The sequence below is a fragment of the Suillus subaureus genome (assembly GCF_016647635.1).
Source record: "Suillus subaureus strain MN1 chromosome Unknown BJ212scaffold_32, whole genome shotgun sequence".
In the NCBI taxonomy this organism is placed as follows: Eukaryota; Fungi; Basidiomycota; class Agaricomycetes; order Boletales; family Suillaceae; genus Suillus; species Suillus subaureus.
Genome location: NW_024538588.1, coordinates 372,893 through 387,504, shown reverse-complemented (window position 1 = coordinate 387,504; position 14,612 = coordinate 372,893). Strand labels below are relative to the sequence as shown.

Sequence of the window (14,612 nt, the reverse complement as noted above, 5' to 3'; positions counted from 1 at the left end):
GACTGAAGGTAAAATTGTTCACTGCCACGGACGAGCAGAGTCGCCTACGACCTACTTCATGCCCGACTCTACGTTTTAGCTTCCTGTCGAAAGCATGTACATAATTTCGTTTGCAATGGATGTGATTTACCTTCATCCCTTGCAACCTATGAACCCACTCATCTGCAGATGAAATCACATGAAGAGCTGTGGCGGGGGAGTGAACTTCTCAGTGCTGGTTGTAGCTGGCTTGTTGTCGTATTTTGATGCAGGCGAATCTTCCGTCTTCTCTTTGTCGAGGCCCTCAATTACCAGTGGTCGTATTAGAGTGGTGCCTGCTAGTTTCTGCACGTCTTCACAGATAGTAGTAGAACAATGGATCGTCCGTCTGTCGGTCCCGATTCCAACCCCCGACCTCAAAGGTCCTACTGTCCTGAACAGCTTGAAACGCGAGCTTACTCCTCCCATCCAGACTCTGTATGATCCTTTGATTAGTATCTTCGAAACCGAGCTCCATCAAGCGGTCCGCTTCGTGCAGAACTAACCATGTGCATTTTCCAACGTCAAAATAAGATGTATTTCGCAGATGATCTAGTAGCTGACCTGGGGTCGAAGAATAGGAACACCTTTATACAGACACACCTTCTCATGCGCACGAGTTGCGATTCCACTTAGCAAGCCAGAAACTAACCGTCGGGTACAACGTGTAGAGCCCTATGCACCCTTCTGTTCGCCTTCTGGGCGTAGCTTAAGCGCTTCTAGGACGTCGGGTATTTATTTGGCCAACTCACGAGGAGGTGCGATGATGATGGCAAGTGTTCCTTGCAAGCGGTCGATGTAGGAGTGTGTACCGAGAGGGAGAAGATCCTAGATTATAGGCAGGGGGAACAATTAATGAAGTCAGGCAAAGAAAGCGCACCCCTCGTACACAGCTCAAGGTCTCAGAAGATATATTTTGTAAAGAGACAAAGTCTCCTAGTGTTGTTGGCAGTACTCCGCCATTGTGCCACGCTACTGGGCTTGATGACTGATCTACGGGAAGACGGTTTCGTTGACAGGTCATGATGGCGATGCAGACGCGGCCGGAAGTTTGACGGTATGTTGCGCTGTACACAATGAAGTGCTATGACACAACCTTCAACTAGTAAGCTGCTCAGTCGTGAGTGTTGTGTACGGCTCGAGCAGTTTCTCACTAGAGACAGTTAGACTATATAGGCCTGATTTCAGTTAACATACAAGCTTCGACAGCAAAAGACATGCTTGACACCGGCAACGAGTATACGCGAGATTGGCAAGAGTTCAAGTTGATGCCAGGAGGAGCGACGGTTTGACAATCAAACTTAATCAGATACTATGTAGCTGGCTATGGCCATCTTTATGTTTGAACAGAGTATATATACCACGTACGCACCGCCTCTCCGATCTCGCTAGAGCGGTCGTGACTAATACTGAAGTGCCACATGAGTACCTGCCAACGTAGTAAGCGGGCATGTCATGTTAACGTTATACACTATTGTGTCACTTACTTACCGAGTCCTAACACAATTGCCGTTGTAAGCAGTACTATCTGTATGGTCCTCATATGCCTCCAACTTGCAATGCGCCCCTGTGCCTGCTAGTCATTTAGCCACTACCTAATTTACCTTGATCTCTCGCAATCCGTGAACCAACTGTAACTGATCTGCAGGCAAAATGTCGTATTATAAGTCCCGTTATGCAACAAAGTGAACACCATCTGACACATCATAAATTACAACCTCAACAACCAATGACGGGTATAATAAGAGAAGTCCTATTGCATGCTCACAATGCCTGGGCAACATTGTGAAGAATCGGCAAACCAACAACTGCAGCCAAGGCCACAAGTTGTTTCCCAGGTGCGAGTGCGATACCACGAGGAGCAGCACCAGTGTTCGCTAAGTGTACGGTGTAAGCTAGATCACGAATCAGAGGAAAGAGGCTGCTTACTAAAGCCAGTGGAAGTAGACCCTGCGGATGAAACCGTCGAAGAAGTGAGTGAATGACTGCTCGAAGACCCGGTTGTTGTGGGGCCGTTGAATGTAACTATAACACTGCTGGAAGAAGTGGTTCCTGGAAGCACAGTTGACTTGGAAGGAGCAGCAGTAGCAACCGTGACGCTAGTTCCACCTGCCTCCACCTCCAGAACTTCCACCACCTGAGCCTCCAGCGGAACATTGGTCAGAATTTGCAATGCACGTAGTTCCAGTAGGGCAGCCTAAATAGATGTTAGAGTGGCTCATGCAATTGATAGGGAATATAACACACATCCCCCGACAGAGTCATTGCAGCAGAGGTAGCCGGATTCACAGCAGCTGTTGTCGTTGCAGCATTCACTACCAGAGGTGCAGCAGGTATTTCCATTGCACGTTTGCGCGGTATTGGGACAACATCTACAGCAGCCTTCAGAAAAGAAAAGAAAGTTGATCGAAATCTTTTCGTCTCACTCGGATTCGAAGCACTAGTTGTAACGCTCGTCGGTCAGTTTTGACGATTGGGTCTAAGACGCGAAGGCACGTACGGTGGTGTCGTCTGGACAGTTATACAAATCGTTGCACTAGAAAACATTAATCACAGTGAAAAGGTTCGTCATGCAACCTTACACAGTAGCTGCCAGTAGGGGCACATGCGTCCGGGTAGTTAGTACATTGCTCTAGGGTGGGTCAGTGATGTATTTCTGAGTACCTAGCGCGTGAATTGCTTACGATAACCGCTAGGGCACCCGCTACTGCCTTGTCGAGCAATGAACTTTCCTCGCCGAACCAAGAGAGCTGATAGTAGAGACTTGTTCAGTACTAGTGACGATGACTTAGAGTGGCGTGAAACTCGTAAGACTGTTGAGGCAGAGTCCGCAACAGCGAGCTGAAGGGATAAGAAAAGAGACAGCACGATACACAACAGACGCAGCATGGCGATGGTGAGGATTACAGCTAGCGTCGTGTTCGTCTGTTAAGTTCGTGCTCTTTATCGGAAACCAAGCATTGATTTTTTCAGGTCAGACAAGCTTTAGCGAAGGCAGTGAGCCTGTACAAGATTCTTGGCAAGGCACCAGGGTTGATCCATGCGGCGTACTACTGATCTGATCCAGACTTGACCTACTTTAATAATTATGTGGTTGGTCCCATAAATTTGGCGCGGCCGGATCTGTATTTCATAGCGCGGTTAGAACACGACCAAGTATAACAAAATCTAAGCCCAAGTAGCAGTCATGTCAACGAGTGTCGTAGTACAGTCTTTCAAAAGGCTCACCAGGGAGGAGTCGACATCGTGAGATTGATGTAGGCTATAGCCTCTACTCAGGGTGCCTGACCATGTTAAACGATAAACGATTTTCATTGGCTGACTACGCTACTGATGGTGTTGATCCGTATGATCACTGGTTATGTAATCTTACCTTGGCAGGCCCATCTCACGGCAATATCTGGCGCAAGGGACAACTCGGCGCACGGCCATGGGTGGTATTACGTTTGGAACCCGAGCGCTCGAGCATGGCCAGCTGACCACTTCAGTACTGAGGCCTGAGGTTTTACAAAGCCCACCTGGACCTAAACAACCTCACATTCATAGCAACACTGCGCCTGTGGATAAATAGAGGTCAACCGTCCATGCTAATACCTGCAAAGGTTCGTGGTGGAGACACTATCCTTCGTTTTTGGTCACTAACAATATTAATGCTTGCTTGTGGGCCAAAACTATCTGTTGCCAGTGATATACGAGGAAATCCTCCTTCCGTTTGGAGTCCAGTATGTACCATGAATCTTGCCAGGTGGCGTTTAACCTCGATTTGGCTAGGCGCTAGAGATCATGATGTTAGTGAGGACATTCGATAATGTCAAGTATCGAGGTGATGCTGGGTCCAATGCTCTTGACCTCTTGGGCTGACGTGGCAGTTGTCCTGCGTCATTTACTTATCGCTAGGAAGACTAGATGGGGCCCAGTAGAAGATAATTGCACCTTCTGTGTCAGTTTTCCGAGAACCTTGAAGCACGAGATAGGTTCGTACTTTCTAGGCATCTCCTTTCCTTGTTGTACAGACACCTTCAGCATCCACCGTTATCACCGACGAACGTGCTCGGGCTGCCACTTTATCCTATCTTTGCGTCAGATCGCGTCGGGATGATCCTGGAAGGCGATCCAATTGCTTTGCATAAAACCACACCTAGGTAATAGTACGCGATGGTGATATTTTTTTCGATTAGAGCTAGGGGAAAATCAACTATCATACTATTGCAATTGCCATTATATAGAGAACTGCGGGGTACATGCTAAATCCTTTTATCCTAAATCCCCCTGTGTGCTTTCAAGGCCTTGTAGTGCTGTCCGGTACCGCCGGACCACCTCGGATGAACGACTCCTTCCCGCCCGGGGCATGATATCACTGCTCGGAGATAGATCCGTACGCACCTCTACGAAGCTTCAATTCTGCAGGTGACTAGTCCGGTGCGGGTAATTCCGTATCCCCTCAGTCTCCTTTCCGTAATGTCCGCTTCTGAGGCACTCCTATCACGCGTCTTCTTGAGACTAAAAACGTTTTACCGCCACAGACCTTATCATCTAATGGAGTACGACTGGCTACTTTGGCAAAGTCTATATAATTCAGGCACCTCTAAACTATGACATCAAATCTTCTGCTTGCTTCCAGTATTGCATTTGCATTGTACGAAGTCAACGAGGTAAGGATGAAATTCGAAGAGTCCGCGATAGAACCCCGACCGAATCTCCACATCGGCGGCGCTACGAGTCTGCTACCTACTTCAGTGGAAGCTGAAGTCAACGCTCGATGTCCAATATTAGATGGCTGAGCTTGATATCCCCTTCTCGGGTCCTTGATGATCTTATCTGCATGATTAAAGCGCCAAGTCCAGACGTCATAGGCGGGTCATCTGCATCAAATCCCGCATATGGTCGTCGTATACCTCCACCTCGCAAACGCTAGTCGCTTCCGCACTTGAACCACTACCGTACCTTTGCAACCAACATCGGCGGTTGTAGAATGAGATCGGAAGTTCCCTGACACACGCGGTCATTAGTCTTCATGTCCAGGTGAACGGTCCTTGCGATGGTATACCTGGGCCTCTAGGCACGACTCTGGCATTAGATTAGATTCATTAACCCTATTCAATAACAGTTTATTTGAACGATAAGTTAACACAGCACCAGGCCTAGTTCTCCGTAGCCAAGGACAAAATCTCCACTTTTACATTTGACAGATCAACGTTCCATGATATGATACTCCACCACTATTTACAGTACTCGGGCTGCGTACCTGATCATTGATTTTATGGATCATGATAAGATATTCCAAGAACAACAACATGCGCTCCAATGTCCATGGACCCAAGGAACTATCTACATGATCGATTGCAAGAGAGCGCCCGGCAACGTTAACGTCATAGCCTATCATTAATCAATACCCAAGGAAACGTGAAAGCATTATAATATTAACGATTACTGACAGTTCTGCAACAGCCTGCTAACAAAACTCAGGAAACAACCGAGTCAGTCGAACAAGGTATATACGATACGTGGACAGTTCATAAAGGAGCGGAGTGCCGTAGGGCGTGGCAACAATCACGAGCGGTGAAAACGATGGCGATGACAACAACAGAGACAACATGTCCAAAAACGCGAGTATGTATTGTATGGTAATAAGTCCAGACTTACAAGTCAACAACCGAAAGTCCTGTCTGATTGCGGATCCGGGTTGCGCCCTGGTGTGGGAACTATGTAAAGACGCGACAAGATGAAAAAAAGAATGATGATTTGGAAGATTGTTGATTGTTCTTGATCTCTAAGTGGCATGATATGTGTGTAATTAGTAAGGAGAGAAGGTGTGCATTCGATTTCGGGGATCCTGCCCGAGTCACTGTGCATGCTCAGTATGAGAAGATCATGAGCCATGGATTGAGGACAATCTATATAGATCGGTGTTAGCATGGATACTTCATGAGCGAGTAGAGGCCAAAAAAGGTAGGAGAATGCAAAAGGGGGGTAGTGATATGCTCAATCGCCGAAGCAAAGAAGAAAAGGAATGAGAACGTTCGGGAAGCATAGAACAAGGATGGAGAGATGTAAAACGTTCGAAGAAGCGTGATCCCCAAATAGAGGACGATCGCTCACCCCAATCGCAGAATGGAAGAAAAGAACGTAAAACGTACCGGGAACAGGATATGGCAAGCGCATACAACCGACAGCGGGAAGATAACAGCCCACGCATTTCCGGTCAGTTGCCATTGATATGGCACTAGCGGCGTACTGACGATGACGATACCCGCGATCAGCAGAATACATACGAGTAGGGGGAACCAGAATCTATATGGAGAACAGGCCAAATGATAACCGTCAGCATGACATCAAGAAAGGAAAAGGCGTGGAAAAAAAGAAGGAAGAGAAGTAAAGTGCGGATATCTTGCCACGTGAAACGAGGCAACGGGGACACGACAGCCCTTCGAGTCAACAAAGAGGGTGCGGCGTTTTGAGTGACGATCGAAATGACCAGTTCACGAAGCGATAAAGTGGTTGTTAGTTCATGCATATGGGCGCATCACATGTGCAGTAGCTGTGGGCTCCAAGACCGCAAATGCATGTCTTCCGATCAGAACACACATGTCCGCGTTCAGTACTATGGCGGGAATGTGCGTGCCCAGCACTACGGTGGCAATGTGCCAGCACAAGGGGCGTATATTCGTCCCAGCTCCACATACACGTGCAATGCCCAGGCACATGTCCCGAGGCCATATCATCCGAATTCCTAGGATGATCATGGTCAATCCCCCCAAAAACGGAGATATCGTTACTGATGCGTATGTTCGGCGGAGACAAAAGTGGGCGCCAACGCAACGCGACGCGTCCAGACTCCAATCCAAAACGGAAGCAAGGCAAGAAAACGCAAATCAAAGTGAAAAAAGAAACAAGGAAAAAAGCAATAAAAAAAACAGAACCGCACCTCTTGCAAATCTTTGGAACCTCCTTGAAGAAATTCGACCTCTCAACCTCCTTCTTCGTCGCGCTCCACGTGATGTTATACGAGAACAGATGAGCGAGGATGGCTTGTGAGAGCGGGATGCTTAGACCGCCGAAGAAGAAGAAGCTGTATTATCGTGTCAGTTCAGCTCCAAGCACCGTAGAAAGACTATCATAGAACAGGGACGGGACTCACAAAAACGGAATCCATCCAAAACACTCAATAGCACCGCCAACGATACCCCTCTCCCCAAGCCTATACTGCAAAAGTACATAGCCCCACATTCCCTGCTCCGAAAAATACCACAAAGGTAGCGAGCCAGATTTCGAAACTGTGCATGTAGAAATCGTCTGTGGGGAATTGGAAACCGAGCATGATATAGTTGATGAGGGAGATGGTCGCTGAGGCTGCTATTCCGTCTATTGGGAGCGTTTTCATGTTAGTGTCTTGTACTTTGGATAGAGAAGGGACGTACAGTATGAGAACATGTCTATTTGTAATGCAGTCAGTTTGAGCATCGAAGAGATAGGAGGGGGACGTACAAGCCATCATCGAGATCTTGTAATGGAGTGGTGCAGGGCTCCATATGAACCTGTGGATCTGGTGGCTGATGGGGCCTTTGTATAACCATTTGACGAAGGGGTTGAAGAGGAGCCTGAGTGAGCTGTGAATATCAAGCGTGCACGGGAGAGAAAGAAAAACGCACTCATTACACCCATACGCATACTTCTGCCACCGATTCAACTCATCATCGACAGTGAGCGATACACCTTCTTTGAATCCGCCTTTAGAGTAGGTCGCCCATCTGCACGGCAGTACATCAACAACCCGACTCGAGAAAAACCGAGTCGACACAAACCTAACGATATACCCCTGTCTCAAAAGCCTCAACGCCATATCGAAATCTTCACTGACATTATCCTCACTCCAGATCTTGACTTGGGCTCTAGGACCCGACCCAGGATTAGGAGTAGAAGACGGTGCAGCCGAAGAAGAAGAATTAACATCTCCCCCGCCAAACGCCGCATCCTGCAATGCACTCCACCTCAAAAACGCATTATGCCCGACAAAAGGCGCCACTTCCCCGTTTGCGCACATCATACTTATACATTTGTTAATTCGGCGGGTGAAGAAAGCGATGGCGTTTTCAAAGTAGTGGTGGGCTACTTGGAGGACGTCTGTATTTGGATTAGCGAATTTTTTACTCGAGGGAAGAAGGGAGGAACGTACCGCTCTCGTGTTGTAGAACCCCAACTTCGGCACCCTCGTCCTCCCCAAACTCTCTTGCCGCATCCCTAAAACAATCTGCCGGTACGACTGTATCAGCGTCTACCAATAAGATAATGCTCCCGATTCGGCAGGCACGGGCGTTTGCTGCCCAGGGTCTGTGTCCTGTTTGGGATGTTTGGAGTACTATTTCGAGTGAGCGTCAGTGATCAAAACTTGATACTGACACAGACCTTCTTCCATGGCTAGTTGAAGAGCCCGCTCTTCGATGTCTTCGATATGCGTCCCTGCGAGTGTAGGAGGTTCAGGGCTGATGGTCCGTGGAGTGCCTACCATGCCCGGTCTAGGCGTTCCGGGCACGCTGCCGTTACCACTCCCGTTGAGAAAAGGAGGAATAAATCCCTGATCGTCTCCATCTCTCCCGATGTACTGCACCCCGTACGTCCCAGGGGACTGCCCGGGTACACTAACGATGCTCCCTCCTTCTGTTTGCGCAGTGTGAGCGCTGTATGTGGTACTGACACTGGCGCGGTGGAAGGGCGGGTTGGGAGGGGTGAATATGTTGCTATCTCTGCTTGAATTGGGGATTTGGGTTTGATGGGCAAAAGAGGCAGGGTGGCTATACGAGTTGTAGTTATGAGGTGATTGGAGTTCCTCGAGGATGCGTTCGAGGCGGAGGGAGACGTCGAGTGCGTAGTTCATGTTGGAGGCTTTTTTGAAGCGACCCGGGCGCACGAAGCCTGTGCGTGATTTGGTTAGCGTTGACTGGAAGGAGGGGATAGGACTGACCCTCATGTCCGTGTCGTGGTCTTGCAATCCAGCCGATTCCGTGGGTTGCATAGTACTCGATACGTTCCTTGGCTTGGTCTGGAGGGAGGAGGCGGAGGCCGTCGTCGTTGATGAAGAGGCTTGATGTGCCGCCGTGGCGTGCATAGGTCTGCATTGCTTTTTTGAGGGAAGTGAGAGAGGGTGTTCTGCGATGGATGAGCAGTGATCAATAAACAAGGAAGAGGCTTACAGGACTGTGGCGAGACTTTCTTTGTAAACGGGCATTTGTATTGTGATGTGAGGGAGTGTATTGTCTATGGCTGGGTTTGGAAGTGGTGGGATTGCAGAGTAGTAACGACTGTTTTGGTGGTAATGAGCGATAGGACCGATTGCGAATGTGATGTTTTGAAAGATTTGAAGAGTGAAGAACTGGAAAGAGTGAGCGAGTGGGTACAAGGTAAAAGGAATAGGTACCAAGGATACACAAAAGAGAAGAGGCATGACAGCACAAAGAGCGAAATGAGTGTAGTTGCCGTCTAGGCGAAATTCTTTAAGGAGTGTGCTCATGCCGTTGCCGATGAAAACTAGAGAATGTGAGCAAAAAAGTTTGAAAAGAAGATGAGGACGGACTGAGAGCGAGTGCAGCGGAGAGACCGTTGTATACAGGAGCGTATAGCATGATTGGACGATGAGATTGTTTTTGGGAAACCTTTTCTGGATCTTGTTCGACAGTCGGTTTTGGAGATTCAGAGTTTACAGTGGATGAGGGAGTTAGACGAGGATCGACTGGTTTCTCCGAGTATATGGATAGTTCGTGGGTGGAGGGTGGAGGTGGTTTTGTACGCCAGAGCAGACGAATGAGACGATCCTCAAAGTCACGTGCGATAGGGATGATTGTATCGAGGGAGTCGCTCCAAACGACGAGGACACGTTCATCACGGATGAAAGCAGCGTTTTGATCCTTTTCTGCTTGTGGAAGGAGAACCATGGAATCGAGTACTTGGATGCGAGTATTCGAGTCGACATAGATGCAGTCATCGACAGCTTGTTCTGCTAGTGCAGCGTGTACAGCAGCGCTTCGAACCTTTACTGCTACGAGTGGATTGAGTGCAGCTACTGCAGCCTCGAATGGAGCGAGTGCGGCAGTCTCGTATGGGAATACTCTGAATTGACCGTCATGTGTACGAAGACATACGCCTGGGGGTACTGAATCTTCATGTGGCCTGAACCAAGCGTCACCTTGAGTTTGTTTGAAGATGTAATGGAGGGTAGCGTCGTATCTGTCGTAGTCCATAGTCGGGTGAGTGGAAATGTGTGTTAAGAGAGCGTTGGATATAAATGAGGGCGGTGATAGTAGATCTGGAGATCTGGGATCTGGGATCTGTTCGGTGTACGTTACACACGCGTCACCGGGAATTACGTGTTTGGAAGAGATAAGAGCAGACAATATTCACAGTCAGTGCCTCATGGCTTCACCTCGTCCTTTCTTTCTAACCGCCTCAAGCTCAGACGACCATTCATCCCAAGAAGATGACTCACCAAGACAGAGAAAAAGACGGCGTGACCCACCCCCATCCTCCTTCACCTTCCATACAATTCAGACCATCGAAGGTCTCTCGACGGAAACCCATTCGACAGCCCTCGTCTGCCTTCTCCAAACCCTCCTTTTATTTCAGAATCCCCCTACAAATCCTTCAACGGCTCCTTCTCTTTAGCAAACTTGCATCGCTCACCAACAGATCCACAACTCCCGCGCAACAGCAGCGCAACTACCATCTTCAGATCCCCTTTCCTATCCCCCGCCTCACGTCCCTCTACCATCTGGTCTCCACCCCCAGTACCCTCCTTGTCTGCTTCTCCCTCTGTCGTAGCACTCCCACTCACCCAGAAGAAACCTCTCCAATCAACCCGTCTCAAATCAAAACTCACAAAGGACGATAAACCATGGCTCACAAAAAAACGTCGCTGCGAATCAGGCAGCTGGTGGGTCACCTTTTTCGCAATTCTCCTAGGATTCCTCGCAGCAGCAGCACTCTGCTACCAAGGCTGGACTAGCGTAGACATCCTCGAAGACAGCCAACTCTGCATCGTCATGGATGAAGACTTTTCTGGTTCCAGTTCTATCGATGACACAAACTGGACTCTTGACGTCGCCCTCAGTGGCTTCGGGTACGTCCCACTCCATATCACTATCCCTGTTTAACCATTTCATTAGCAACGGCGAATTTGAAATGACAACAAACGATCCTTCAAACGTCTACATTTCAAATGGTCAGCTCTACATCATGCCCACTCTCACCAGCGACTCCATCGACGGCGGTTGGGATGCTATCATGAACAATGGCAGTTATCAGCTTTCGGGTTGTACAGCCCAAGGCGGTGGTAAGTTTGGCTCCTGCCAGTCATCTCCGAGCTCATCCCGTGTAGTAACAGACCAAGGCGCGTGGGTTCAACGTCGGCAAAACGACGGCACGGGTGCGTACAACTTCATTCCCACGCTCAATCGCTCACTCCACACAGGTAACTCGACTACCAACGGCAACTCTACAACAACTGGATCAGGCAACTCTACAACTACTGGATCAGGAAACTCGACTACTACAGGCTCGGGTAATTCCACAACCACCGGCTCAAGTAACTCTACTACTAGTAGTAATTCCACTACCACACCCAGCGACCCATGCACTGCCATTTCAAATGCCCAGAGCGGCACCGTCATCAATCCTGTCATGAGCGGCCGACTTAATACTCGTGGAAAAAGGACTATCAAGTATGGCCGTGTTGAAGTCCGTCTCCTTCATTCATAATCTTTTACCCCCCGCTCATTTCAGATCCTAGGTCCGTGCAAAACTGCCTCAGGGAGATTGGTTATGGCCCGCTATCTGGATGCTTCCTCAGGGTAACAGTACAAACTCTAGCACTAGTCAGGGGACGGGTGTTTATGGCGTGTGGCCCATGAGCGGGGAGATCGATGTGAGTCTCTCGGCACCCCCCTGTCACTTGGCTCATGGTTCACTTAGATAATGGAAGCCCGCGGTAACTTGCCTTCATATCCCGCCCAAGGATCGAATTATGTCCGCTCGTCCCTGAATTACGGGCCGTTTGCGGGCGGGAGTACGCCTATCTCTACAGGTGAGCGTTTATTCCTTTCAAGCGTGGGCTTGTTTCGGAGAGGGACATGGTTCTTTTCGGCTTGGTTCACACTCGTGTTTTTGTATTTTTGGGTTTTCAATTGACGTTCTTCGGTTCATGGACTCGTGCCACTCCTCGTGTTTGGGATGGGCTTTGCTTTTTTGGTTCACCCGTTCATTTTTACGTCTGTTTCGTCACGTTTTATTCACCCTTTCCCTCCACTTTTCACGCCCCTAACATACACTTCTCTTCAGGCACAAGCACCACCGCCAACCTCCTCAAGAGCATCTACGGCTGGGTAAGCACAAAGCGCGGGAACTTTGCCGATGGGTTCCATGTTTATGCGTTTGAGTGGACTGGCGAGTGGATGAGGTTTTATACGGATGATCGGTTGCAGGTCAGTTTTTTCCCCGTTCCCGTTTTGCTGTACCCCGCGGTTCTCTTTTTTCATGGCGTTGTCATCCCGCGGTCCCCTTCCCGTCCCCATCGCTGACCAAAAAAAACAGGCAATGATCAACCTGAAAATCTCCTCTAAATCTTCCGACTCCTATTTCTTCAACACAGGTGGGTTCCCGGGTGTAGCTATGAATGCGTCAAGTGGGAAGGAAGTGGTCGTTGAAGATCCGTGGAGTACGGCGTTTGGTGGAAGTGCTGCAGCGCCTTTTGATCAGGGTCAGTGTTTTTTTTGAGGGGATCGGAATTTGATACTGATACTGGCATGGAACAGATTTCTATCTTGTGATTGATCTGGCGGTTGGCGGGACGAGTGGGTGGTTCCCGGATAGTGTAGGTGGGAAACCGTGGTATGATGGGTCTGCCAGTACGTTTTTCTTTGCTTCCTTTCTTTTTTTTGGTGGAGGCTGATTTTGACGCGATGTAGCTGCGATGCATGATTTTGCAGCTGCTCATGATACGTGGAGCGCTACGTGGCCTTCGAGCGCGGATGATCGTGCATTTAGGATGTGAGTCGCATTTTTACATTCACCATCTGTTGTGCCTTCGGCGTTATGCTGATGCTGGTCTTTTGGGAACAGTGATTACGTGAAGATGTGGAATCTGTGCGGGACGTAGAACAGACTCGGACTCTACGTGAACATTGCTTTCTGGTGAATGTGACTTTGTTCTGGCGATATTTAGAATTACGACGATACGTGCCGCGGACATAGACGTCATCATATCCACATCATACATAGCATAGTTTTAGGTTCTCGTCGCTCGTTTATTCTTTCTTGTTGTTGTTTTAGGCTTGAAGCTTTTTGACGTCGCGAGTATCAAGATTTGAGGTGATGATAATATTATGCATACTTGAATATTGCAACGTGAAGCTTGTACTTGTTGACCCCTGACTATGTATGTAGCTGGAATGTTTACTTGTGCCTCGCTTAGTCTTTAGGATAGAGATTTAAGGTTTTTGGCTTGTAACGGATGTAAGAACCCGAGCTTCAGGCTCAATTCGCGGGATCAGCCCACTGCAAGTACTAAACACAGGTTGAACTTTAAGCACGTCTTGGAGGTGACCAGTGAGCTCGGGCTCGTGGATGATGACGACGCTTGACGATAACTGTCTGTCTGTTCTGATATTAGATATTGATCCCTTGCAGTGTCTATCACTGGTGATGGGTTCGCGGGGGCAGATACGTGCACACTGCAAAGATTTATAACATTGTTATACTGCTTGTACTAGTAAAATCCCGATCGTGAATGAATTTTGAGACTATTTTCGGTGTGTAGTTTTATGAAAGGAGTTGGGGAGTCGGACATGCGAACGTGCAAGCTACTAGTCTGATCATCACAAACGGGCTACACTACTATAGCTAGGGATCGACCGACGCGTTAATATTAATATTAATATTTATGGGTGTTGACGCGCAGATGCTGGGTGATTGCCGAACGATAGGCGATGACGGTGTGACGAATTGAGCAGTATCCTGAGCTCTAGATCATTTCTAGCAAGAAACCGTTCGATGGCTTTTGATAGATTGTCGAGTCTAGCTCAATTGGAGGCTAGAAGTTCGTATCCCATCTTCATAATTCCCGAACTGAGCTCAAGAATCGTGTAGTCCTATCCTCTCTAGATCATTTCTAGCAGGAAACCGTTCTATGATTTTGATAGATTGTCAAGTCTCCCTTGATGACTCCGAGGCCAACAACTCGGACTCGGCGGCTAGCTATAAAAGTTCGCATCTCATCTTCATAATTCCCACTGGCGGGCTTATGATTCATAAAGGTGCGTTTCTGTGTTCTACCGTCACTTTGCCTGCCTCGTTTACGAATCGTTTTGATAGGGTCCCCGGTCATTTTCATTTGTACTCTTGATGGCAACCTCCTCTCTACGGTTATGACTGTTCGGTATTCAGATGCACGCGACTGGGTCGTGCTTCGCGCCATCGATAGGCATAAAGGCTCAGTAGAGAACGTCAATTCTACATCAATCCATCCAATCAGGTGGCGTAGGCGAGATACGCCGGCGCATGTCGCTCATGTCGCCTAGCACCGGGTGTTGCTCAGTTGTCAAATATATCTC

At 48.5% G+C, this 14,612-nt stretch overlaps 6 protein-coding genes across 6 annotated transcripts; 2 read left to right on the top strand and 4 right to left on the bottom strand.

The window, feature by feature from the left end:
* Nucleotides 1–66: 66 nt before the first annotated feature.
* On the bottom strand, nt 67–662 carry BJ212DRAFT_587285 (uncharacterized protein). The gene is made up of 3 exons (XM_041343586.1): nt 583–662; nt 131–519; nt 67–83 (listed from the first exon to the last, which is right to left on the bottom strand). The coding sequence occupies exon 2, from the start codon at nt 445–447 to the stop codon at nt 175–177; it is 273 nt and encodes a 90-aa protein (XP_041189545.1). The 5' UTR covers nt 448–519; nt 583–662; the 3' UTR covers nt 67–83; nt 131–174.
* A 64-nt stretch (nt 663–726) lies between these two features.
* On the bottom strand, nt 727–1,096 carry BJ212DRAFT_1377906 (uncharacterized protein). The gene is made up of 2 exons (XM_041336538.1): nt 899–1,096; nt 727–846 (listed from the first exon to the last, which is right to left on the bottom strand). Exons 1-2 carry the CDS (start codon nt 1,040–1,042, stop codon nt 754–756), a joined length of 237 nt encoding a protein of 78 aa, XP_041189544.1. The 5' UTR covers nt 1,043–1,096; the 3' UTR covers nt 727–753.
* Nucleotides 1,097–1,547: 451 nt separating this feature from the next.
* Nucleotides 1,548–3,318, bottom strand: BJ212DRAFT_1377902 (uncharacterized protein). The gene is made up of 8 exons (XM_041336537.1): nt 3,247–3,318; nt 2,703–3,186; nt 2,601–2,650; nt 2,505–2,554; nt 2,266–2,390; nt 2,138–2,215; nt 1,948–2,070; nt 1,548–1,895 (listed from the first exon to the last, which is right to left on the bottom strand). Exons 2-8 carry the CDS (start codon nt 2,905–2,907, stop codon nt 1,783–1,785), a joined length of 744 nt encoding a protein of 247 aa, XP_041189543.1. The 5' UTR covers nt 2,908–3,186; nt 3,247–3,318; the 3' UTR covers nt 1,548–1,782.
* Nucleotides 3,319–3,624: 306 nt separating this feature from the next.
* Nucleotides 3,625–4,290, top strand: BJ212DRAFT_1377895 (uncharacterized protein). The gene is made up of 4 exons (XM_041336536.1): nt 3,625–3,740; nt 3,790–3,841; nt 3,920–3,992; nt 4,042–4,290. The coding sequence occupies exons 2-4, from the start codon at nt 3,827–3,829 to the stop codon at nt 4,146–4,148; spliced, it is 195 nt and encodes a 64-aa protein (XP_041189542.1). The 5' UTR covers nt 3,625–3,740; nt 3,790–3,826; the 3' UTR covers nt 4,149–4,290.
* A 2,926-nt stretch (nt 4,291–7,216) lies between these two features.
* Nucleotides 7,217–10,250, bottom strand: BJ212DRAFT_1484217 (glycosyl transferase family group 2-domain-containing protein; the record flags this gene model as incomplete). The annotated part of the gene is made up of 11 exons (XM_041340754.1): nt 7,217–7,380; nt 7,437–7,451; nt 7,504–7,616; nt 7,668–7,766; nt 7,821–8,139; nt 8,192–8,374; nt 8,422–8,928; nt 8,978–9,162; nt 9,207–9,385; nt 9,431–9,540; nt 9,587–10,250. 11 exons carry the CDS (start codon nt 10,248–10,250, stop codon nt 7,217–7,219), a joined length of 2,538 nt encoding a protein of 845 aa, XP_041189541.1.
* Nucleotides 10,251–10,688: 438 nt separating this feature from the next.
* BJ212DRAFT_1377868 (concanavalin A-like lectin/glucanase domain-containing protein) lies at nt 10,689–13,500 on the top strand. The gene is made up of 11 exons (XM_041336535.1): nt 10,689–11,125; nt 11,172–11,338; nt 11,384–11,431; nt 11,477–11,742; nt 11,795–11,929; nt 11,977–12,088; nt 12,343–12,485; nt 12,595–12,760; nt 12,816–12,908; nt 12,969–13,050; nt 13,123–13,500. Exons 1-11 carry the CDS (start codon nt 11,049–11,051, stop codon nt 13,157–13,159), a joined length of 1,326 nt encoding a protein of 441 aa, XP_041189540.1. The 5' UTR covers nt 10,689–11,048; the 3' UTR covers nt 13,160–13,500.
* The last annotated feature ends 1,112 nt before the right edge of the window (nt 13,501–14,612 follow it).